Source organism: Schistocerca piceifrons, chromosome 3, assembly GCF_021461385.2.
Source record: "Schistocerca piceifrons isolate TAMUIC-IGC-003096 chromosome 3, iqSchPice1.1, whole genome shotgun sequence".
NCBI lineage: Eukaryota > Metazoa > Arthropoda > Insecta > Orthoptera > Acrididae > Schistocerca > Schistocerca piceifrons.
Window position 1 is genome coordinate 803,735,977 of NC_060140.1, and position 24,941 is coordinate 803,760,917.

General features: G+C 40.8%; 1 protein-coding gene across 1 annotated transcript in view; it reads left to right on the plus strand.

Annotated features, from left to right (window-relative positions):
* Positions 1 to 24,941, plus strand: part of LOC124788110 (transmembrane protein 198) — a 189,278-nt gene that overhangs the window by 128,250 nt on the left and 36,087 nt on the right. Inside the window, exon 4 of the mRNA XM_047255232.1 lies at positions 7,926 to 8,168. Coding sequence (XP_047111188.1) covers positions 7,926 to 8,168 — 243 coding nt within the window. The remainder of the gene's footprint in view (positions 1 to 7,925; positions 8,169 to 24,941) is intronic.

Sequence of the window (24,941 nt, forward strand, 5' to 3'; positions counted from 1 at the left end):
ACAGAAAGTACTTTAAATCCAGAATGTATTTTCAAGTAAACCAAAATGTTGCATTAAAATCTCATTAGCAGTACTGATAAATGTTCTAAGTATGTGAGCCTTATAGTCGTTACGTAATCGTGCAACTAATGCATTCGTAATTTCTGTTTCAATAACTTCTCTTGGTTCTTGACTGGATATTTAACTTCAAACATTGTTGCATGTTAACAGATTCTAAGTCTGACAAAGCATACTAGTAATGTAAAGTGAAAAATTTTATGGCAAAGACTAAGTTATAAGGCAGATTATCTTTCAATAAACGGTTTTACATGTGAAATGTGGTGCAATCCTTTACTCTTCCTAGTACGCAGAGGTTCAACTTGAACGGAATTATCATGCGGTATACGTCGGTGAGGAATGCTAAAATTTTTCTCAAGGTTGCATTCTGTGTTACTTTTCTCAAGCCCAGCCGGTGCGCGTGACAGTGCGTCCGCAACAATGTTCTCCTTGCCGGGAATGTAGACTATTGTGAAGTGGAATTCTTGCAGAAACAATGCCCAACGTTTTAACCTGTCATGATTTAATTTTGAAGACATAAAAACTAGTAATTCACGATGATCACTGTATACTTTTACATGCTTACCAGAAAGAAAGAAACGGAATTTGTTAAATGCCCAAACGATAGCTAAAGCTTCTAATTCAGTAACGGAATAATTTTTTTCAGATTTTGTTAGTACTCGGCTAGCAAAAGCAATGGTTTTCTGAACGGTAGTGTCATTTTATATGGCTTCTTGAAATAAATGGGTACCAAGACCAACTTCAGAAGAGTCCCTGCCAAGGCAGAAATCTTGTGACAGATCTGGAGAGCTAGTATTGGCGCGTTAAGTAGCGATTCTTTCAAAGAATTGAATTCCAACTGTGCTTGTTCGCCCCAGTTCCAAATAGTATTTTTTCCAGTGAGAGAACAAAGTTTTGGTGTAACAAGAATTTGCATATTCAGAAAACGACGGTAAAAATTTACGAGACCTAGAAAACTGCGGACTTGTTTTTTTGTGGATGGAACTGGAATGGCTCTGATTGCTTCTAACTTTTCAAGATCCGGCTGAATGCCTTCAGAAGAAATAATATGTCCCAAAAACCTCACCTTTGACCTACCAAATTCAGACTTTTCCAAGTTAACTGTAATTCCAGATTCTGAAAAAATACGTAACAAACTGTTGAGGATGCGATTATGTTGTTCCCATGAAGCTTCTGCTATTAGAATATCGTCCACATATAAGGTGATGTGACGTTTTAAGAACTCAGGTAATATGGAATGCTGCCGAAGAAATGTTCAAACCAAAAGGAAGTTTCCGAAACTGATAACAAACGCCGAAACAAAGGAAAGCTGTGTATTTTCTACATTCTGGATGAAGTTCGATCTGATAAAAGCTTGATCTGAGATCAATGGAAGACAACACTTTTACACCATTAAAATTTTGAAGAAGTTCTTCCAACGTTTTCGGCCTGTCTGTTTCAGGAATAATGATAGTATTGATTTGTTCGAATCTAAGACAAGCCTGATCGATCCATTTTTCTTCTCAACAACATGTAATGGATTGTTGTATGAGCTTACTGCAGGCTCAATAATGCCCTCGTCAAGCATAGATTGTATTTCTGTTCTAACACGGTCCCTATAATGTGCTGGAATTACGTATGGTCTAACACAAAATTTAGTATGCTCACGAACACGAAATTGGTATTGAAATCCCTTGATTGTTCCTGTTTTGTGAGTAAAAACTGTGGAATGTGCTTGTAAAATCTCTAAAAGGTCCTGCCTATCAGTGTCATTACAATTCTCAATTGTTTGAATTTTATTCTGAATTAACTCATTAGTTTCAAATATGCCGTCGATATCACCCCTGTCAGTACTTGCAGAGTGATTGTTAGTGTCTAGTTCCGTAGAAAATTCCGAACTGTTGTCTAACAGAAGGTAAAGCCGATTAATTTCCTCGTCATGGTTTGAGAGCCAATCTTCAAATTTCAAAGCTATTGACTTACCTTCTTTCTCTAAACTTATTTCAGCATCGTGAAAGTTTAAGATTGCTTTGTATTCATTCAAAAAGTCTACTCCCAATATAATTTCCGTCGACAATAATGTAACAATGAGAAAGTTCATAGAGAAGCTGTGGCTTTGACAAAAGAATTCTAAGTTGGTTTGTTGGTGTACATCTACACTTTTTCCAAAGATTACACCTTGTAATTTAATCTTACGTAACGGAAGTGTGGGGCAATCGTTCGATTTGTTACATTTGCTAAAGGCTGTTTCACTAATTACTGAAATGGGACTGCCAGAGTCAAGTACTGCCGTAAATTTTACGTCATTTATTGTAATGTGAATCACAGGATATGCAATGTTGTTATGTTTTACGTCGTGTTCCTGGAATAAGATGTCCCTAATGTCTTCCATTTTTACGTAATTACTAGCTACGGCACCTGCGTCGTCAGTTTCATACGTACATTTCGTGGTTGCCAGCGGTATGAGTCATTGCCTATTGTCTCTTTGTTGGCGCGCGTCGTTATTGGGATTTGGAGACCTAACTTCTTCAAATTCACCTTGTCGAGAGGGTTCTGCTCTGTTTGAATCCCGCCAGTTCTGATGCAATTCAGGTCTGTCGTTACAATCATATCGTCTGTTGTCATGTCGGTAGATTCCATAGTTTCTTTCTTCACGGTCACGTGGTGGAGAACTTCTCCCTGAATCGTTACTGCACGCTGGTCCGTTGCGTCTAAAGTTATTCTGTCTCCCTTGATAATATTTATTTTGGTTCCCATATTGTCTGTTTCTCTGATTGTCTCTGTGATAGTCATTACCGCGGAGAGGTGATCTTTCCCTGTAGTTATTACTACTCTGCCAACGGTTGTCATACAGGTGGTGTCTGTTTTGGTCACGATTTGTGTTGTGAGAATAGCCTTGTCGTTTCCAGTTATTATTTCTTTCATCGCGGAATTGCGACGGATGTGACCTGTAATTGTTGTGTTCCTGTTTTCGCGTTCCGCGATTATCAGTGTCAATTTCTAATTCTTGTAAGAGTCCCTGAAAAGCTTCAATGTCGTCTTTGCAACGTCCTGCCAAAATAATATGTCGTAAATGTTCAGGTAATTTGATTAAGCAAATGCGGATGAGTTCTGAGGGGCTGTATGGGTTTGACCGGTACTGATTCTTGTACAACATGTCTTCAAAATATTTCATAAGACTGGAAAATTCAGACTGTTCGAAACGTTTCATCATTATGATGCTATGTTTTACTCGGTCTTGTGTAGCTTGAGACCAATACGCTGAGAGGAAGGCATGATAAAATTCTCCTTCACTGTGACAATCGTGAATGACCGATCGCATTCTTACAGCTGGTTCATTCTCTAAGTAGCCACACATAAATTCTAATCTGTGCTCTAATGACCAGTTGGGAGGAAAACAATGATAGAATTGATGGAGCCATGCTTGTGGATGAATGTCGTTGCCAGAATTCTTAAATGTTTTGAATTTACGTGTAGTAATGAACAACTTATAGTCAAAATCATCATGTCGGCGAGTCACATGTCGGTCATTGTTACGTCGTTTCAGCGGTTCCATCTCAAAATTCGGTGTGCCTTGCCAATTTCTTTCATAATTTCCGAAGTGTCCAGTGTTGTTATTTTGTGGTTGTTCCGTATTTCTAAGTCCCTCTTCCCGTGTTGGAGCGCGAGTGTCCTCTGAAATATGTAATTTTTGTATTACTTGTGTCAGCTGATCTTGTACTTCCCGGTGTTGCGTATTAATTTGATTCTGATTTTGTTTGAATTTCCTAATTTGTTCGCACTCTTCTGTGTCATTAAAGACTACCGGTTTTGTGTCATTCAGATTATCATCTACCTTCGTAGATAAGTTCAACTACTTTCTCTGATAATGAACTAATTTCCTCCATGTGTCTTTCTGCTGTGTCCTTTAAGTTTTCCTGAGTTTTTGCAAGTTGTGTAACCGAATCGGTAGATGCAACTGAGTCAATTTTAGCTTGCAAGATCTCGTGATTTTCATGAACAATAATTTGCATTTCTTTTATGGCTGCTTCGTGATTGTGTAATGCATTTTCATGCCCGAAGAAATAGGTTGAAAATGCTCACAAATTTGTGTTTTTACGTCGTTACAGACTTTTTGACATTTCGATTCAATGTTATGTAACTCAGTAGTTAAATCTTCACGTGTTTGTTCAAGTGTGGTGTCTAACTTCCGAAGATTTTGTTCAATTGTGTCTAACTGTTGCTGTGTTTGTCTCTGGTATTGTTCCATTGTGTCTAACTTTTGAAGATTTTTTTCCATTGTGTCTAACTTTTGAAGCTTTTGCTGTGTTTGTCTCTGATTTTGTTCCATTGTGTCTAACTTTTGAAGCTTTTGCTGTGTTTGTCTCTGATTTTGTTCCATTGTGTCTAACTTTTGAAGATTTTGTTCCAATGTGTCTAACGTTTGAAGCTTTTGCTGTGTTTGACTCTGATTTTGTTCCATTGTGTCTAACTTTTGAAGCTTTTGTCCCATTTGTTGCATTAATTGTAATAACAATGCACTGGTATCTGAAACATGTTCCTCAGTGCTGTTCGGCAGTGAATTTGCACCGGCAACATTCACATTTTGACAAGCGGAAAATGTGTCTTGACTCATTTGAGAAAATGGTGAGAACCCAAAACCTGAGTCTACAGTATTTGCAATATTGTGTTCTGTCATTCCCGATTCCTGAGGCGAGCTGTTGCTGACCGGTCGATCGATAATGCTTCCCTGTTCACTACCTGTTTCACTGTCTACACCATTATTTGACGCCCGCTCCATTTCCCTATGCACAGTTACCAAATTACTACTTTGAATATTAGTTAATTCATTACATGGTGACGCTAACACACTGCTTTCGTCTTCAGTGTCATTTCTCAGTTTAGTTTGGAGCCTAGTATTACGTTTTTCACACGCCATTATTGTCACAATATTTCACACAACAACACAGTAAAACACAATTTGAAGAGCAAAAATAAGAGAACACATTAACATAGCACTGAAAATAATATCTAGTTAATTGCAAGCGCAGCTGCGAAATACTTGGTGCAAATTTACATGCGTGCCACACCTGTTTTACTGTACAACAATGAAAGACTGCAACTACAAAGGAATTCTCTCTACAATTATGTGCTAGCAATAAACAAAATCTATACTAATTACACAAACTACAAGAAAAACTCAGAAGATTCCTGGTTCGAATCCTGGCAGGGTCGCCATATGAAACTTCCCCTTAGCAAAATTATACATGACTGTGCTTAAACTGACACACGCTATTTTTAGCGCCATGCAATCTGACTTTCAATAATCCCTACAAAAGAGTGGCCCTGACTAACATTAACCTATACCTTTCACAAATCACTTACCTCACAAAAATCTTCGTTACTCGAACTACTGCAATACAGCGAGCGCCACTACTGCCAGCTAAATAAAAGATTCAAACTACTGAAGGCACTAACTACTGATAGGCATAGTTAGCAAATGAAAGATTTTGATAGAGAACAAACAATGTATTTACCTTAATAGTCATAATTGACATCCAGTCTTACAAATTTCAAAACTCCGCCATCTCTCTCCCCACATCCACCACTGCTGGCGGCTCACCTCCAACTGCGCAATGCTACGCGCTGTTAACATCTAGCTGCCCAACACTACAATGGCAGATATTCCAACAACAATGCAAACCAGCCACAGACTGCACACAGCACATACAGAGCGCTATGTGGCATTACCAATATAAAAACTTAAACAGCCTACTTACAGCACCCGTACCATATTTCTATGCGCCAGGAATTGCCTGGCGACGACTTTGAACGTCTTGTACAGTTCTGCCACTGGGCACAAGATAAATTAGGGGACGATGACAGATTTTTTTGCACGCGTTCTATTTGGCGACGAAGCATCATTCACCAACAGCAGTAACATAAACTGGCATAATATGCACTATTGGGCAAAGGAAAATCGACGATGGGTGCGACAAGTGGAACATCAGAGACCTTGGCGGGTTAATGTATGGTGCGGCATTATGGGAGGAAGGATAATTGGCCCCCATTTTATTGATGGCAATCTAAATGGTGCAATGTATGCTAATTTCCTACGTCATGTTCTACCAATGTTACTACAAGATGTTTCACTGCATGACGGAATGGCGATGTACTTCCAACATGATGGATGTCCGGCACATAGCTTGCGTGCGGTTGAAGCAGTATTGAATAGCACATTTCATGACAGGTGGATTGGTCGTCGAAGCACCATACCGTGGTCCGCACGTTCACTGGATCTGACGTCCCCGGATTTCTTTCTGTGGGGATAGTTGAAGGATATTTGCTATTGTGATCCACCGACAATGCCTGACAACATGCGTCAGCGCATTGTCAATGCATGTGCGAACATTACGGAAGGCGAACTACTCGCTGTTGAGAGGAATGTCGTTACACGTAATGCCAAATGCATTGATGTGGTATTTACATGTAATCACGCTGTAACAGCATGCGTTCTCAGAAATGATAAGACACAAAGGTACATGTGTCACATTGGAACAACCGAAATAATTTGTTTAAACGTACCTACGTTCTGTATTTTAATTTAAAAACCTATCTGTTACCAACTGTTGGTCTAAAATTGTGAGCCATATGTTTGTGACTATTACAGCGCGATCTATCACAGAGCGAAAAAAGTGGTCCAACTAAAACATTCATATTTCTCTATGTACTACACGAATATGTAATAAAAAATGAGGGTTTCTATTTAAAAAAAAAAACCCAGTTGATATCCGTTTGACGTATGGCAGCGCCATCTAGCGGGCCAACCATAGCGCCATCTGGTTTGCCCCTTCAAGCTAGACAAATTTCGTTCTTTGTAGTTTTTTCGTTTGACGCTTATTTCGTGAGATACTTGACCCGGTCACGATCAATGGACCACCCTGTATATGACCATGTTTGGACCCCTCTTTTTTGGCTGAAAAACATACTAGAAATCAACATAAAATAAATCGGCTAAGATTAAGTGAAGGGAATTCAGTTTGCTTCAAGGGAGAGGAAAAATCATTAAAACTGTATGTGCGCGACGACAACCATGTAGAAAAGCATGGTTTTGATAAAAACGCGTTTTAAGTTTGACAAGTATTTATCATGTAAGAAAAAAAAGGGACAAAGCTCGAAACTTACGGACATCAGCGATGCCTGGTCCATGGTAACTGTCGCTCCGTCTGGTGGATGACCGCTTTCTGCTACTTTGATCTGATAAGCCCTTATTTTCGACCTCGAAGCCCTTTTCGTCGCTGAGTGTATCGCCGCTGGCGCCTCTGTCTTCACAGAATAGGCGCATTTCATCGCCGATTTTGATTTGAAATTCATCTGCCACGTGAATTAACGCAGTGTGGTCTACAATGAGCAGCAATGTCGCGATACGATAAACCGCAATCGCGATAGGCTACAATCCGACCTTTATCAAAGATGGAAACGTGATGGTACGCATTTCTCCTCCTTACACGACACATCACAACAACGTTTCGCCAGGCAACACCGGTCAACTGCTGTTTGTGTATGAAAAATCGGTTGGAAACTTTCCTCATGTTAGCACGTTGTAGGTGTCGCCAACGGCGCCAACCTTATGTGAATGCTCTGAAAAGCTAATTATTTCGATATCACAGCACCGTCTTCCTGCCGGTTAAATTTCGCTTCTGGAGCACGTCATCTTCGTGGTCTAGCAATTTTAATGGCCAGTAGTGTATTAGAAGAAGAAGGGAATTTATGTGGAAGCACGCCCGAAATTTTATTACCTTTCTTCGAATGAGTTCCGTACGTCGGCGAGTTGCAGAGGTAATGTTAGTGGTGTGGCCCCCCGCGCTGTAGCGTGATGCGGCTAGTGAGCGACGCACAAACGCCGGCAGGTCTGACGGTGCTGGGCACGAGCGTGTACGGCGGCGCGATCCTGGCGGGCTCGCTGGACTACTGGCTGCAGCGGCTGGCGACCGCGCGCTGGCTGTGGGCGCGCGTGGCCGGCGCCGCGCCGCCCGTGCCGCCGCCATGCTGGCTGGGCTGGCTCGTGCTGGCGCTCTGGCCCGCCGTCGCGCTCGTCGGCGTCGCGACGCAGTGCGCCGTCACCGGCCGCGGCCTGCACCACCGCACGCACCGTGAGTAGCCGCCCCGCCGCCTCTCTGCGCGTCCTCTTCTGGCACCGCTGCCTTACAAGGGAATCTCCCCATCGCATCCCCCTCAGATTTAGTTATAAGTTGGCACAGTGGATAGGCCTTGAAAAACTGAACACATATCAATCGAGAAAACAGGAAGAACTTGTGTGGAACTATGAAAAAAATAAGCAAAATAAACTGAGTAGTCCATGCGCAAGATAAGCAACATCAAGGAGGGTCTGAGCTCAGGAGCGCCGTGGTCCCGTGGTTAGCGTGGGCAGCTGCGGAACGAGAGGTCGTTAGGTCAAGTCTTCCCTCGAGTGAAAAGTTAACTTTCTTTATTTTCATAAAATTATGATCTGTCCGTTCGTTCATTGACGTCTCTGTTCACTGAAACAAGTTTAGTGTGTGTTTTGCGACCGCACCGCAAAACCTTGCGATTAGTAGTAGTCCTTTCGGACGTGCCTCTCCAATGGGAACCGAAAACATTTGATCGCAAGGCCATAGGTCAACCGATTCCTCCACAGGAAAACACGTCTGATATATATACTATACGACACTGGTGACGGCATGTGCGTCACATGACAGGAATACATTGTCGACCCACCTAACTTGTACACTTGGCGAATGGGTAAAAAGATTCTTCTACCTTGCCCGATTTAAGTTTTCTTGTGGATATGATAATCACTCCCAAAAAAGTGATGAAAACATAAGAGTTTGTCACGTAAACTGCAACAAATGAATGCAACAGTTTCACAGTCGCTCGGTTTTCCCTGTGCTCTGTCAAAACATATGTTTTTAACGTTTTCAAATTTTTCCGTTTAGGTGTAGCATCCCCATACTACGGCACGGTTACCTCCCATCGGACGGTCGGACGGACAGATAATAATTGTCTGAAAATAAAAAATTAAAATTATCACTTGAAGGAAGACTTGAACCAAGGACCTCTCGGTCCGCAGCTGCTCACACTAACCACGGGACCACGACGCTCCTGAGCTCACATCATCCTTGATGTTGCCCATCTTGCCCATGGACTCCTCAGTTTGTATATTTTGCTTATTTTTTCATAGTTCCACACAACTTCTTCCTGTTTTCTCGATTGATCTGTGTTCAGTTTTTCAAGGCCTATCCACTGTGTCAACTTATAACTAAATCTGAGGGGGGTGCGATGGGGAGGTTCCCTTGTTAGATTAGTTTGGATTAATACTAGTTCCATGGATCATGAATATGATATTTCGTAATGATGAGGAACGAGTCAAATTTTCCAATGCATGACATAATTAAGTTAATTTAACAACATAATTAAGTTAATATAACAACTTTTTATTTTTTTGTTTTTTTTAATTTTTTTTTTATTTTTTTGTTTGTTTGTTTGTTTGTTTTTTTCTTAATTTATATCTAAAAATTCCTCTATAAAGTAGAAGGAGTTGTCATTCAGAAATTCTTTTAATTTCTTCTTAAATACTTGTTGGTTATCTGTCAGACTTTTGATACTATTTAGTAAGTGACCAAAGACTTTAGTGGCAGTATAATTCACCCCTTTCTGTGCCAAAGTTAGATTTAATCTTGAATAGTGAAGATCATCCTTTCTCCTAGTATTGTAGTTATGCACACTGCTATTACTTTTGAATTGGGTTTGGTTGTTAATAACAAATTTCATAAGAGAGTATATATACTGAGAAGCTACTGTGAATATCCCTAGATCCTTAAATAAATGTCTGCAGGATGATCTTGGGTGGACTCCAGCTATTATTCTGATTACACGCTTTTGTGCAACAAATACTTTATTCCTCAGTGATGAATTACCCCAAAATATGATGCCATATGCAAGCAATGAGTGAAAATAGGCGTAGTAAGCTAATTTACTAAGATGTTTATCACCAAAACTTGCAATGACCCTTATTGCATGAGTAGCTGCACTCAAACGTTTCAGCAGATCATCAATGTGTTTCTTCCAATTTAATCTCTCATCAATGGACACACCTAAAAATTTTGAATATCCTACCTTAGCTATATGCTTCTGATTAAGGTCTATATTTATTAATGGCGTCATACCATTTACTGTACGGAACTGTATGTACTGTGTCTTATCAAAATTCAGTGAGAGTCCATTTAGAAGGAACCACTTAGTAATTTTCTGAAAGACATTATTGACAATTTCATCAGTTAATTCTTGTTTGTCAGGTGTGATTACTATACTATGTTGGTTCTCTTTGCTGATGATACAAGTATAGTAATCCCACCCAACAAACAAGAATTAACTGATGAAATTGTCAATAATGTCTCTCTGTTCCATTCGCGAATTGTGGCGTCGGAAGCATGGGCGTCAGCAGAAATTTAGGCAAGAGGGGGCAACAGGATCTGCTGAAACATTTGAGTTCAGCTACTTATGCTATTAGGGTTATTGCAAATTTTGGCGATATACATCTGAGGAAATTAGCTTACCATGCCTATTTTCATTCTCTGCTTTCGTATGGCATCATATTCTGGGGTACCGTAACTCATCATTCAGTAAAAGAGTGTCCATTGCACAAAAGCGTGTAATCAGAATAATTGCTGGAGCTCATCCAAGGTCATCCTGCAGACACTTATCTAAAGAGCTAGAAATCTTCACTGTAGCCTCACAATACATATATTCACTTATGAAATTTGTTATTAACAATCCGAACGAATTCAAAAGTAATAGCAGTGTACATGGCTACAACACTAGGAGAAAGGATGATCTTCACTACTCAAGGTTAAATCTAACTTTGGCTCAGAAGGGGGTAAATTATGCTGCCACAAAAGTCTTTGGTCACTTACCTAATAGCATCAAAAGTCTGACAGATACCCATACAGCATTTAAAACAAAATTAAAAGAATTTCTTAATGGCAACTCCTTCTACTCATTGGATGAATTTTTGGATATAGTAAGTGGGTAATTTCCCAACCTCCACAAAAAAAATTATTGAGTCTCATGTAATATTTTGTCTAATGTAATATCTTGTATATACACCTTTTATTAACCTGACACATTCCACATCATTACGAAGTGTCATATTCATGATCTATGGAACAAGTACTAATCTAATCTAATCTAATCTCTAAAAAGATTCTAAACATGCATTTTTATAAAAAAAATTTCCGAATTCCTGTTCATTATGAACAAAAATAACCAGAAAATGTGCCACTGATTAATACTCTTCAGAGTGTAGAAACAGGAAATACGTTGGACTATGTATTATGTTAGAATATAAGAGGATCAAGTAGGTAAAAAGACGAGGGCTAGTAGAAATCCTTGGGTAATAGAAGAGATATTGTATTTAATTGATGAGAGGAGAAAATACAAAAATGCTGTAAATGAAGCAGGCAGAAAGGAATACAACGTCTCAAAAATGAGATCGACAGAAAGGGCAAAATGGCTAAGCAGGGATGGCTAGAGGACAAATGTAACGATGTAGAGGCATATATCACTAGGGGTAGGATGGATACTGCCTACAGGAAAATTAATGAGACCTTTGGAGAAACAAGAGCCACTTGTATGATTGTCAAGAGCTCAGATGGAAATCCAGTTCTATGCAAAGAAGGGAAAGCAGAAAGGTGGAACTACTATATAGAGGGTCTATACAAGGGCGATATACTTGAGGACAATATTATGGAAATGGAAGAGGATGTAGATGAAGATGAAATGGAAGATACGATACTGCGTGAAGAGTTTGACAGAGCACTGAAAGACCTAAGCCGAAACAAGGCACCGGGAATAGTCAACATTCCATTAGAACTACTGACAGTCTTGGGAGAGCCAGTCCTGACAAAACTCTACCATCTGGTGAGCAAGATGTATGAGACAGGCGAAATACCCTCAAACTTCGAGAAGAATATAATAATTCCAATTCCAAAGAAAGCAGGTGTTGACAGATGCACAAATTACCGAACTATCAGTTTAATAAGTCACAGCTGCAAAATACTAACACGAATTCGTTACAGATGAATGGAAACATTGGTAGAAGCTGACCTCAGGGAAGATCAGTTTGGATTCCGCAGAAATGTTCGAACACGTGAGGTAATACTGACCTTATGACTTATCTTAGAAGAAAGATTAAGGAAAGGCAAACCTAAGTTTCTAGCATTTGTAGATAGATTTAGAGAAAGCTTTTCACAATGTTGACTGGAATACTCTCTCTCAAATTCTAAAGGTGGTTGGGGTAAAATACAGGGACCGAAAGGCTATTTACAATTTGTACAGAAACCAGATGGCAGTTATAAGAGTAGAGGGGCATGAAAGGGAAGCAGTGGTTGGGAAGGGAGTGAGACATGGTTGTAGCCTCTCCCTGACTTTATGCAATCTGTATATTGAGCAAGCGGTAAAGGAAACAAAGGAAAAATTTGGAGTAGGAATTTAAATCCATGGAGAAGAAATAAAAACTTTGAGGTTCACCAATGGCATTGTAATTCTGTCAGAGACGGCAAAGGACTTGGAAGAGCAGTTGAAGAGAATGGACAGTGTCTTGAAAGGAGGATATAAGATGAACATCAACAAAAGCAAAACGAGGATAATGGAATGTAGTCGAATTAAGTCGGGCGATGCTGAAGGAATTAGGTTAGGAAACGAGACACTTAAATTAGTAAAGGAGTTCTGCTATTTCGGGAGCAAAACAACTGATGTTGGTCGAAGTAGAGAGGATATAAAATGAAGACTGGCAATGGCAAGGAAAGCGTTTCTGAAGAAGAGAAATTTGTTAACATCGAGTATAGATTTAAGTGTCAGGAAGTCGTTTCTGAAAGTATTTGTATGGAGTGTAGCCATGTATGGAAGTGAAACATGGATGATAAATAGATTGGACAAGAAAAGAATAGAAGCTTTCAAAATGTGGTGCTACAGAAGAATGCTGAATATTAGATGGGTAGATCACATAACTAATGAGGAGGTACTGAATAGAATTGGGGAGAAGAGGAGTTTGTGGCACAACTTGATAAGAAGAAGGGACCGGTTGGTAGGACATATTTGAGGCATCAAGAGATCACCAATTTAGCATTGGAGGGCAGCGTGGAGGGTAAAAATCGTAGAGGGAGACCAAGAGATGAATACTCTAAGCAGATTCAGAAGGATGTAGGTTGCAGTAAGTACAGGGAGATGAAGAAGCTTGCACAGGATAGAGTAGCATGGAGAGCTGCATCAAACCAGTCTCAAGACTGAAGACCACAACAGCAACAACATAATGACTTTTTGGGAAACTAGAAATCTACACTGTAGGAATCAGCATGGGTTCCGAAAAAGACGACCGTGTGAACCCAGCTCGCGCTATTCGTTCACGATACTCAGAGGGCCATAGACACGGGTTCCCAGGTAGATGCTGTGTTTCTTGACTTTCACAACAGTGTTTGATACAGTTCCCCACAGTCGTTTAATGAACAAAGTAAGAGCATATGGACTTTCAGACCAATTGTGTCATTGGATTGAGGAGTTCCTGGATAACAGAACGCAGCATGTCATTCTCAATGGAGAGAAGTCTTCTGAAGTAAGAGTGATTTCAGGTGTGCCGCAGGGGAGTGTCTTAGGACTGTTGCTATTCACAATATACATAAATGACCTTGTGGATAACATTGGAAGTTCACTGAGGCTTTTTGCGGATGATGCTGTAGTATATCAAGAGGTTGTAACAATGGAAAATTGTACTGAAATGCAGGAGGATCTGCAACGAATTGACACATGGTGCAGGGAATGGCTATTGAATCTCAATTTAGACAAGTGTAATGTGCTGTGAACACATAGAAAGAAATATCCTTTATCATTTAGCTCTAATACAGCAGGTCAGCAACTGGAAGCAGTTAATTCCATAAAGTATCTGGGAGTAGGCATTAAGAGTGATTTAAAATGGAATGACCATATAAAGTTGATCATTGGTAACGCAGATGCCAGACTGAGAATCATTGGAAGAATCCTAAGGAAATGCAATCTAAAAACAAAGGAAGTAAGCTACAGTACACTTGTTGTAACAGTGGAAAGTTGTACTGAAATGCAAGAGAATCTGAAGCGAATTGATGTATGGTGCAGGGAATGGCAATTGAATATCAATGTAGACAAGTGCGATGTGCTGCAAATACATAGAAAGAAAGATCCTTTATCATTTAGCTACAATACAGCAGGTCAGCAACTGGAAGCAGTTAATTCCATAAATTATCTGGGAGTAGGCATTAGGAGTGTTTTAAAATGGAAGGACCATATAAAGTTTATCATCAGTAAAGCAGATGCCAGACTGAGATTCATTGGAAGAATCCTAAGGAAATGCAATCCGAAAACAAAGGAAGTAGGTTACAGTACACTTGTTCACCCACTGCTTGAATACCGCTCACCTGTGTGGGATCCGTACCAGATAAGGTTGATAGAAGAGATAGAGAAGATCCAACAGAGAGCAGCACGCTTCGTTACAGGATCATTTAATAATCACGAAAGCATTATGGATATGATAGATAAACTCCAGTGGATGACTCTGCAAGAGAGACGCTCAGTAGCTCGGTACGGGCTTTTGTTGAAGTTTCGAGAACATACCTTCACCGAGAAGTCAAGCAGTATATTGCTCCTTCCTACGTATATCTCGCGAAGAGACCATGAGGATAAAAGCTGAGAAATTAGAGCCCACACAGAGGCGTACCAACAATCTTTCTTTCCACGAACAATATGAGACTGGAATAGAAGGGAGAACCGATAGAGGTACTCAAAGTATGCTCCACCACACATCATCAGGTGGCTTGCAGAGTATGGATGTAGATGTAGAAATAAACTTTAAAACCAGAATGAGGAGACTAGGTACTGGCTGAATTGAAGCTGTGTGTATGTGGGGGGAGGGGGGGGGGGGGAGAGGGGTGTCATGCGTCGTGTTTGGGTAGCTCAGTTGGAAGAGCACCTGCCCAGAAAAGGTAAAGGTCGCGAGTTTGAGTCACGGTCTCACACACAGTTTTAGTCTGCTAGTTAGTTTCAAACTTTAAAACAATTCATTCAAGTTGTGCTACCTATTACACTGTTCACCTACAAAACTTCACGTCTCATTGTCTAATTATGTTAGTGGATCTACTGCAATATGTTCAAGCCTTCCAATATTTTAAAGTTGACTGGCATTATTTCCAAAACCTCAAAACCACCCTCAGGGAAAATCAGTGCGTACCCTGGGGGTGACGTCAAGTTGGGAACGGAGGGAGACTTAGAGCAAGATTGACTGACTCAATAAAGACCAGGAATCTGGATTGACTCAATAAAAACAAGTTTAACAAAAGGGAATATGGACTGGAACAAAACTGTTATAGAAGGTGAGTGATGGAAAGAGAGAGGAAAGTGGAGAAGAGAACAAACATGACGACAACTTCCCTAATTAAAGTTTAAACAATGGGAAGTCCTGGTTGGAGTATCAACAGTTATAGAAAGGATATCTAGGATGTATGGTACTCTGGATAGTAATTACATATAATAACAACTACCAGGTCATATGATTCCATACAAATATACACTGAAGAGCCAAAGAAACTGGTACACCTGCCTAATATTGTGTAAGGTGCCTGCGAGCACGCAGAAGTGCCACAACACGAAGTGGCGTGGACTTGAGTAATGTCTGCAGTAGTGCTGGAGGGAACAGACACCCTGAATCCTGGAGAGCTCTCCATAAATGCATAAGCATACAAGCGGGTGGAGAGTTCTTCTGAACACCGCGTTGCAAGGCATCCCAGTTATGCTAAATAATGTTCAGGTCTGGGGATTTTGGTGGCCAGTCGAAGGGTTTATACTCAGAAGAGTGTTCCTGGAGCCACTCTGCAGCAATTCTGGACATATGGGGTGTTGCATTGTCCTGCTGGTATTGCCCAACTCCGTTGGAATGATGGATGCAGGTGATCAGACAGGATGCTTATGTACATGTCACCTGTCAGTCATATCTACACATATCACTCCAACTGCACATGCCTCACACCATTACAGAGCCTCCACCAGGTTGAACAGTCCCCTGCTGACATGCATGGCCCATGGATTCATTAGGTTGTCTCCACACCCATACACGTCCATCCACTCAATACAATTTGAAATGAGACTCGTCCGACCAGGCAACATGTTTCCAGTCATCAACAGTCCAATGTTGGTGCTGACAGGCCCAGGTGAGGCATAAAGCTTTGTGTAATGGAGTACAAGAGTGAGCCTTCGCCTCCGAAAGCCCACATCGATGATGTTTCATTGAATGTTTTGCACACTGACACTTGTTGATGACCCAGCATTGAAATCTGCAGAAACTTGCTGAAGGGATGCACTACTATCATGTTGAATGATTCTCTTCAATTGTCATTCGTCCTGATCTTGCAGTGTCTTTTTCCAGCTGTAGCGGTGTCGGAGAATTGATGTTTTACCGAATTTCTTATATTCATGGCACACTTGTGAAATGCTCAAACGAGAAAATCCCCATTTCATCAGTACCTCAGAGATGCTGTGTCCCATCGCTCAAGTGCCAACTATAACAGCACATTCAGACTCACTTAAATTTCGATAACCTGCCATTGTAGCAGCAGTAACTGATCTAACAACTTTGCCAAAAAATGGTTCAAATGGCTCTGAGCACTATGGGACTTAACTTCTAAGGTCATCAGTCCCCTATAACTTAGAACTACTTAAACCTAACTAACCTAAGGACATCACACACATCCATGCCCGAGGCAGGATTCGAACCTGCAACTGTAGCGATCGCGCGGTTCCAGACTGCAGCACCTAGAACCGCTCGGCCACCCTGGCCGGCCACAACTTTGCCAAGCACTTGTTGTCTTATTAGGTATTGCTGACCACAGAGCCGTATTCTTGCTGTTTACATATTCCTGTATTTGAATATGCATGTGTATACGTTTCTTTGGTGCTTCAATGTATTTTATTGTCCTACAATATACAAAGCATGTTGTCAGAAACATAGACCAGAGTGAACTAACTGCAGGTCCAAAGAGGTTAGTTGAGCTACCTCAGTCCTGCAATATTGTTCCAGGCTAGTCTACAGAGCTATGTCCCCCAGACAGATTGATGCTCACTGTAAAAATGACATGTTGAGTTGCAGACAGGCACAACAAAACAACTGCTACACATCAAGTTTTTGGTCAAAGCCTTGATCAGAAATGGAAAACACACACACACACACACACACACACACACACACACGTGACTGTTATCTCTGGCCACTGCAGCAGAATGCCAGTGCCACCCCCCCCCCCCTCCCCTCCACTCCTCCCAACACTGCCTGGCAGCCTTGTCCTTCCACCATCTAATCCCTGCATGCTCTCCCCACCTGTGCCCTGCTACCCTTCCCCATTTCCCACCTCACTCCGGATTGCTACTTGCATTCAATGCAACACATTTGCATTCTGGCTGGAACAGCCAGAGATAGCGGTCCTGTGTGCACAAGGTGTGCTTGCTTGTGTGATTGTGTGTGTGTTTTTCTTTTCTCATGAAGTCTTTGGCCGAAAGCTTAATGTGTAACAGTCTTTTCATCTCCTCCACAAGGGAAAAATATCAGAATGTAGATGAAACAACTAAACAGGAACATGCAAATAACTAGATTACAGGTATGGAAGGGAAATTCTAGCACTAATTTATGACACTTACAACGTGGAAAAAAATTGCAGAACCATACCTGACAATTGACAGCAGACCAATGACTGACAGTGACTGACATATGAAAAATATAGCACAATAATTTTTAAAAATCTTTAAATCACCCACTCATACCCTTAAGATTTGATGAGGTCTTTTTGGTAGAGGCAGAGCAAAGCATACAAGAGTAAATTAACACACAAGGAGTAGACGCTGAGGCAGAGGAGGAGCTCACATCATAAATAACAGAAGATGAAATAACAGACACCATAATGAGTGAAAGAAGCTCTGCTCCAGGAGAAAATGAGCTTAGAAGAATGTACCTAAGGATATCCAAACAAGAAACAATGATACCATGACCACAAATGATATATAGCAGGGGGGGGGGGGGGTTGGAACAGAAAAACTGAAAGCAAATCTCAACTCATAACTCATACTGGCCACTAACACTGTTAAACATCTTCAGGAAGACATACAAAACAATAGTGACAGATCACTTAATGGGGAACAATGGTCGAGCAGCTTCTCCTAAGCCACATATTTCTACATATTTCTGTAGCGGATCACCCATACCTAGCATACAAAACGGATTCAAGAAGAATCACTGTACCAGTGATCCATTCCTGAAACTTACCAGTTACACCATGAATGTCTTTAACCACAGCCAGTGTATGCTCACCATATTCTTGGATATTAAACAGGGGTTTGATAAGATATGGCACATTTGTCTGCTGATGAAACTCGTAAATGTGGATCTATCCTTAAAAATAATAAAGCTTAAGTACAAATTAGTGGGAGACAATGCAGGGTCCATGCAGGAAATGAATCATCAGACTACTTTTCACCTTAGGCAGTGAGGCATTCTATCTTCACTGATATACAGCCTATATATCAGAGATGTACTAACCACAAACAACAACATCCAGACTATAGCCTTATTCGTTGAAAATACTGTGTGCTGGGTTACAGACAGCCAAACACAAGTGATCCAAAGGAAAACTAACATGTACCTAACCTAATTATAAACATGGATGACAGCAAATTGCATCAAGCACAATCCCAAGAAAACACAGATGGTACTCTTTCACCGTTAATGCCTAACAAAGAAGAAAAATCAAGATGAGAGAGACACACAGCTCCCTTTATGAGGTACAGCATTTGAGCTCAGAGACAATAGCCAGATATTCATGATTATTCTACTACAAGTACTTAAACCAGCACATAGATTAGAAACAAATACTTAATAGAATAAGAAAAAGCCAAGGGCTTGTAATACAAATATGGAGACCTTTGACAGGTGCACCAACCAAACAGAAATTCACACATAAAAGATTTGCCAGAACATAGTGACCCTGAACTAGGAGGAATGATTGCAACAGCAGCAAAGAAAATACACTCAACAAAGAGGTGATTGCAGCTAAATAAATATGAATGTTAGAATACACAGTGAGGGAGTATGCAATGCTACAGGAGATATGGTAAGAGCATACGCCAAAATCATCACAATGATTAAAAAGCCAACAATACCAAGAAAACCTAAACCAAGATACTTATACCCACATTAAACAACAATCCAAAACATAATAAAAATAGTCCCAGACCTGGCACTGACCATTCTGTCCCTGATCAAAAACAAAGAGATCCCACCAACATCTAGATGAAAGACAATAAATAGAATACAATAAACATAGTTGTAACCAGCCACTGCACAGAGCAGTAGAATGTGTGAGAAATACTCTAGGCCATAAATATAAGAAGCACTGTAATAACCATCCACTGCACATAGCACAGGAATATGTCACAACCAAAAATTATAAGTGTAAGAAAGATGTAGGAACCAGCTGCTGCACATAACAGTTGAATTTGTAAACAAGTAAACATAGTATCTACTTCAATAAACAAATAAGAAGAATTAATATTAAATTTTATTTTCTCAAAAATATATTTGTATATAGTTGTATTGTCAAACAAAATTGTAATAAAATAAATGTGTGTAAGACCTTATGGCTGTACAGAGCAAGAAAGTGCTCTCAAATAGCTCAATCTTTTGTCTTCAGGGAATGGAGTCAAAAGATTAAAATAATAATGATGATGATGATGATAAGAGCATGAGCTCAGTACAGCAGATGACATGATGATTTCAGTGAGTTAAATTGATGAAATTTAGTGCCAGACACATTCATCTGGATTTTATTTAGATGTAGTTGTGTCATCAGTGATGTCAACTGCTAGTCATTTCAGTCTATCAGCACAGTATCACATTGTTAATTAACCATATATGGGGATAACATTTGTGGAGGAAGCCTATAAGCTTGAATACAGTAAGCAGGTTCAAGGGATGTAGGTTGCAATAGTTCTGCAGAGATGAGGTCACTTACAAAACTTCCTGGCAGATTAAAACTGTGTGCCCGACCGAGACTCGAACTCAGGACCTTTGCCTTTCGCGGGCAAGTGCTCTACCATCTGAGCTACCGAAGCGTGACTCACACCCAGTACTCACAGTTTTACTTCTGCCAGTATCTTGTTTCCTACCTTCCAAACTTTACAGATGCTCTCCTGCGAACCTTGCAGAACTAGCACTCCTGAAGGAAAGGATATTGCGGAGACATGGCTTAGCCACAACCGGCGGATGTTTCCAGAATGAGATTTTCACTCTGCAGCGGAGTGTGCGCTGATATGAAACTTCCTGGCAGATTAAAACTGTGTGCCCGACCGAGACTCGAACTCGGGACCTTTGCTTTCGCGGGCAAGTGCTCTACCATCTGAGCTACCGAAGCATGACTCACGCAATCTGAAGAGTCAGTTAAGTCATATAACAGTAATACAACAGTAATAAAACAACCAGGAATGATAGACAGGCTAACTTGTTACAAGATCTGTTCAGAAATGATTACATATTGAAGTAATTGTCTACTGTCTTGAATGACTGCTTCCACACAATGGTAGGAAACAAACAAATTTACCATACAGATCTGGAATATCCAATGAGATTACAAAAATAATCGACACTAGAAAGAGGTAATTCGTCTGGCTAAGAGGTGTTTCCCAGTGAAATGCTAAAATATTGTGTTGATTTGATTGAACCAACCTTGACATACTCTTGAAATTAATCAATTACTCAAGATCTAAGACTTCTTTAGTATGCAGAAGGGACACCCAAGTACATAGACTGAGATAGGAAAATCACCTCTAATAATCCATTTCATTTCTTCTGGTCTAGTCTGAACAATTTGTTTACAGTATCATATGAGATGTGATTGGAAAGTTTTAAGAATTGATCCACTACTGCTTACTGGTTTGTTGGGCAGTTACACTGAGGATGGGGAGTGAGTCATTGCCTTGTCCTTGAACGCCCTCTGACAGGAAACTGTGTTTCCTTTATTCAGTTTGTTGTGGCAGCTGGTTGAGTGCGGGTCTCTTAGGGCTTGTTGCTGGATTCTGTCTGCGTTAAAATGTACGTAAAAATGGAGCAACGAGTTTGTGTGAAATTTTGTATTAAAACTGAGTAATCAGCTTGATCCACCCCCACTGCCTCCAAACCACCCTCTGTTATCTTTCCAGAGTTTGTTAACTTCGAACCTTGCCTCACCATCATTCCCCAAATCCCTCAACATGAAAACTAATCTTACATCTGCAGAAAGAACTGCAGTCCACCAGCTAAAAACTGATCCCGACCTGATAATCCTACCTGCAGACAAAGGGTCCACTGCAAGGATTACCTGGCAGAAGAACTCCATCAGCTGTCAGATGCTTCCACCTGCCTACAAACCTTGCTACAGTGACGCCATTCCAGTAATCCAGCAGAATCTCCAGTCACTGCTAAAATCCTTAGACCCATCCCGGAACCTCTCCCCAGAGTCCATCCCTCTACTTACCCCTATGACTCCCCACACCCCCACCTTCTGCATGCTTCATCATCATCATCATCATCATCATCATCATCATTTAAGACTGATTATGCCTTTCAGCGCTCAGTCTGGAGCATAGCCCCCTTTCAGTGCTAACATTGGTGCCTCTTCTGATGTTAAACCTATTACTTCAAAATCATTCTTAACCGAATCCAGGTACCTTCTCCTTGGTCTACCCTGACTCCTCCTGCCCTCTACTGCTGAACCCATGAGTCTCTTGGGTAACCTTGCTTCTCCCATGCATGTAACATGACCCCACCATCTAAGCCTGTTCACCCTGACTGCTACATCTATAGAGTTCACTCCCAGTTTTTCTTTGATTTCCACATTGTGGACACCCTCCTGCCATTGTCCCCATCTACTAGTACCTGCAATCATCCTAGCTACTTTCATATCCGTTACCTCAACCTTATTGATAAGGTACCCTGAATCCACCCAGCTTTCGCTCCCGTACAACAAAGTTGGTCGAAAAATTGAACAGTGCACAGATAACTTAGTCTTGGTACTGACTTCCTTCTTGCAGAAGAGAGTAGATCGTAGCTGAGCACTCACTGCATTAGCTTTGCTACACCTCACTTCCAGTTCTTTCACTATGTTGCCATCCTGTGAGAATATGCATCCTAAGTACTTGAAACTGTCCACCTGTTCTAACTTTGTTCCGCCTATTTGGCACTCAATACGTTTATATCTCTTTCCCACTGACTACTTTCATTTTGGAGATGCTTATCTTCATACCATAGTCCTTACATTTCTGATCTAGCTCTGAAATATTACTTTGCAAACTTTCAATCGAATCTGCCATCACAACTAAGTCATCCGCATATGCAAGACTGCTTATTTTGTGTCCACACATCTTAATCTCACCCAGCCAGTCTATTGTTTTCAACATATGATCCATATATAATATGAACGACAGTGGAGACAGGTTGCTGCCTGACTATCCACGTAAAGACCTTTAATTGCTTGCAAAAGTTTGCCTCCTATTCCATAATCTCATAGAACAGACAATAACTTCCTCCTAGGAACCCGGTCATATGCCTTTTCTAGATCTATAAAGCATAGATACAATTCCCTGTTCCACTCATAACACTTCTCCATTATTTGCCGTAAGCTAAAGATCTGGTCCTGACAACCTCTAAGAGGCCTAAACCCTCACTGATTTTCATCCAATTGGCCCTCAACTAATACTCGCACTTTCCTTTCAACAATACCTGAGAAGATTTTACCCACAACGCTGATTAAAGAGATACCTCTGTAGTTGTTACAATCTATTCTGTTTCAATGTTTAAAGATTGGTGTGATTACTGCTTTTGTCCAGTCTGATGGAACCTGTCCCGACTCCCAGGCCATTTCAATTATCCTGTGTAGCCATTTAAGACCTGACATTCCACTGTATTTGATAAGTTCTGACTTAATTTCATCCATCCCAGCTGCTTTATTGCACTGCAATCTATTGACCATTTTCTCCACTTCCTCAAATGTGATCCTACTTCCATCATCATTCCTATCCCATTCTACCTCGAAATCTGAAACATTACTGATCGTATTTTCACCTACATTGAGCAACTCTTCAAAACATTCCCTCCATCTGCCCAAGGTATCCACAGGGTTCACCAGCAGTTTTCCTGACCTGTCCAAAATACTTGTCATTTCCTTCTTACCTCCCTTTCGAAGACTGCTAATTACACTCCAGAATGGTTTTCCAGCAGCTTGACCCATAGTCTCTAACCTGTTTCCAAAGTCTTCCCAAGATTTCTTCTTGGATTCTGCAATTATCTGTTTGGCTTTGTTTCTTTCTTCAGCATAACTTTCTCTGTCTACCTGAGTTCTAGTATGTAGCCATTTTTGATACGCCTTCTTTTTCCTTTTACAGGCTGCCTTGACTGTGTCATTCCACCAAGCTGTTTGCTTCATCCTACTTTTACACACTACTGTTCCAAGAAATTCTTTAGCCACTTCTAGTACTGTGTTCCTGTACCTTGTCCATTCCTTTTCCAATGACTGTAATTGACTACATTCAACTAACTGGTACCTTTCTGAGATCACTGTTATGTACTTGTGCCTGATTTCCTTATCCTGAAGTTTCTCCACTCTTATCGCCCTACATATGGACCTGACCTCCTGCACTTTCGGCCTCACAATCCCAATTTCACTGCAGATTAAATAGTGATCAGTGTCATCAGAGAATCCCCCGAATACACGTGTGTCCCTCACAGCCTTCCTGAATTCCTGATCTGTTATTATAAAGTCAATGACAGATCTGGTTCCCCTGCCTTCCCAAGTATACTGGTGAATGTTCATATGTTTAAAAAAGGAGTTTCTGATTACTAAGCCCATACTGGCACAGCAATCCAACAGTTGTTTCCCATTACTGTTGGCCTCCATATCCTCTCCAAATTTACCCATAACCTTTTCATACCCTTCTGTTCGATTTCCAATCCTGGCATTAAAATCACCCATGAGCAGAACACTGTCCTTGTCCTTTACTCTAACAACTACATCACTGAGTGCCTCATAAAAACGGGTCAACAGAAACCTCCGATCTTACTCGTCGGCTTTGACCCGTGACGTAAGCGTGTTGTGGTGTGTGACGTCATTACAGCCCGGAGTTTGGTTTGTGATTGTGGCGTGTTTGTAGATGTCGTGGGGTGTTTGTCGTGCCCTCTGGTGGTGTGTTCATGGTTTACGTTTGTTTGGTTTGTTGGGGTCAGTTTGCTGTTGCTCAGTGGTGAGTGCTGTGTTCGTGGTTTTGAAGCGGAATTTGTATTAGTGAGTTAACGGTTTTGTGTGATGGTTAATGTAATGGTAATTGCTGTACTTCGGGTGAGTTTGTTATTGAGTGTATTCGGTTTGATTTTTGTATTGGTGGATGGGATCGGGAGATTCTGTTGAGCTATATAGGTCAAGGGAAGTGTTCGATCCTAATTTATGGGATCGGGAGCTGTTGTAGATGTATGTAGGTTTAAGGGAAGTGTTTTTTGAGTTTTGTATCGGGGGATGTGATCGGGAGGTTCTGTTGAGCTATATAGGTCAAGGGAAGTGTTCGATCCTAATTTATGGGATCGGGAGTTACTGTAGATCTATGTAGGTCAAGGGAAGTGTCTGATTCTGGATAAGAATGTGTTTTTTGGTATTTGGTCAGTTTCGTGATGTTGATTTTTTCGTCGTTTTGCGTGGTTTTGTATGGCGGTCGGTGGCTACATTTGTGTATATTTAGTTTCTCCCCACCCAAAAACCCCCAATTTCCCACGCTTGTCCCGTTAGAGTCATTAGGCTTTTTGT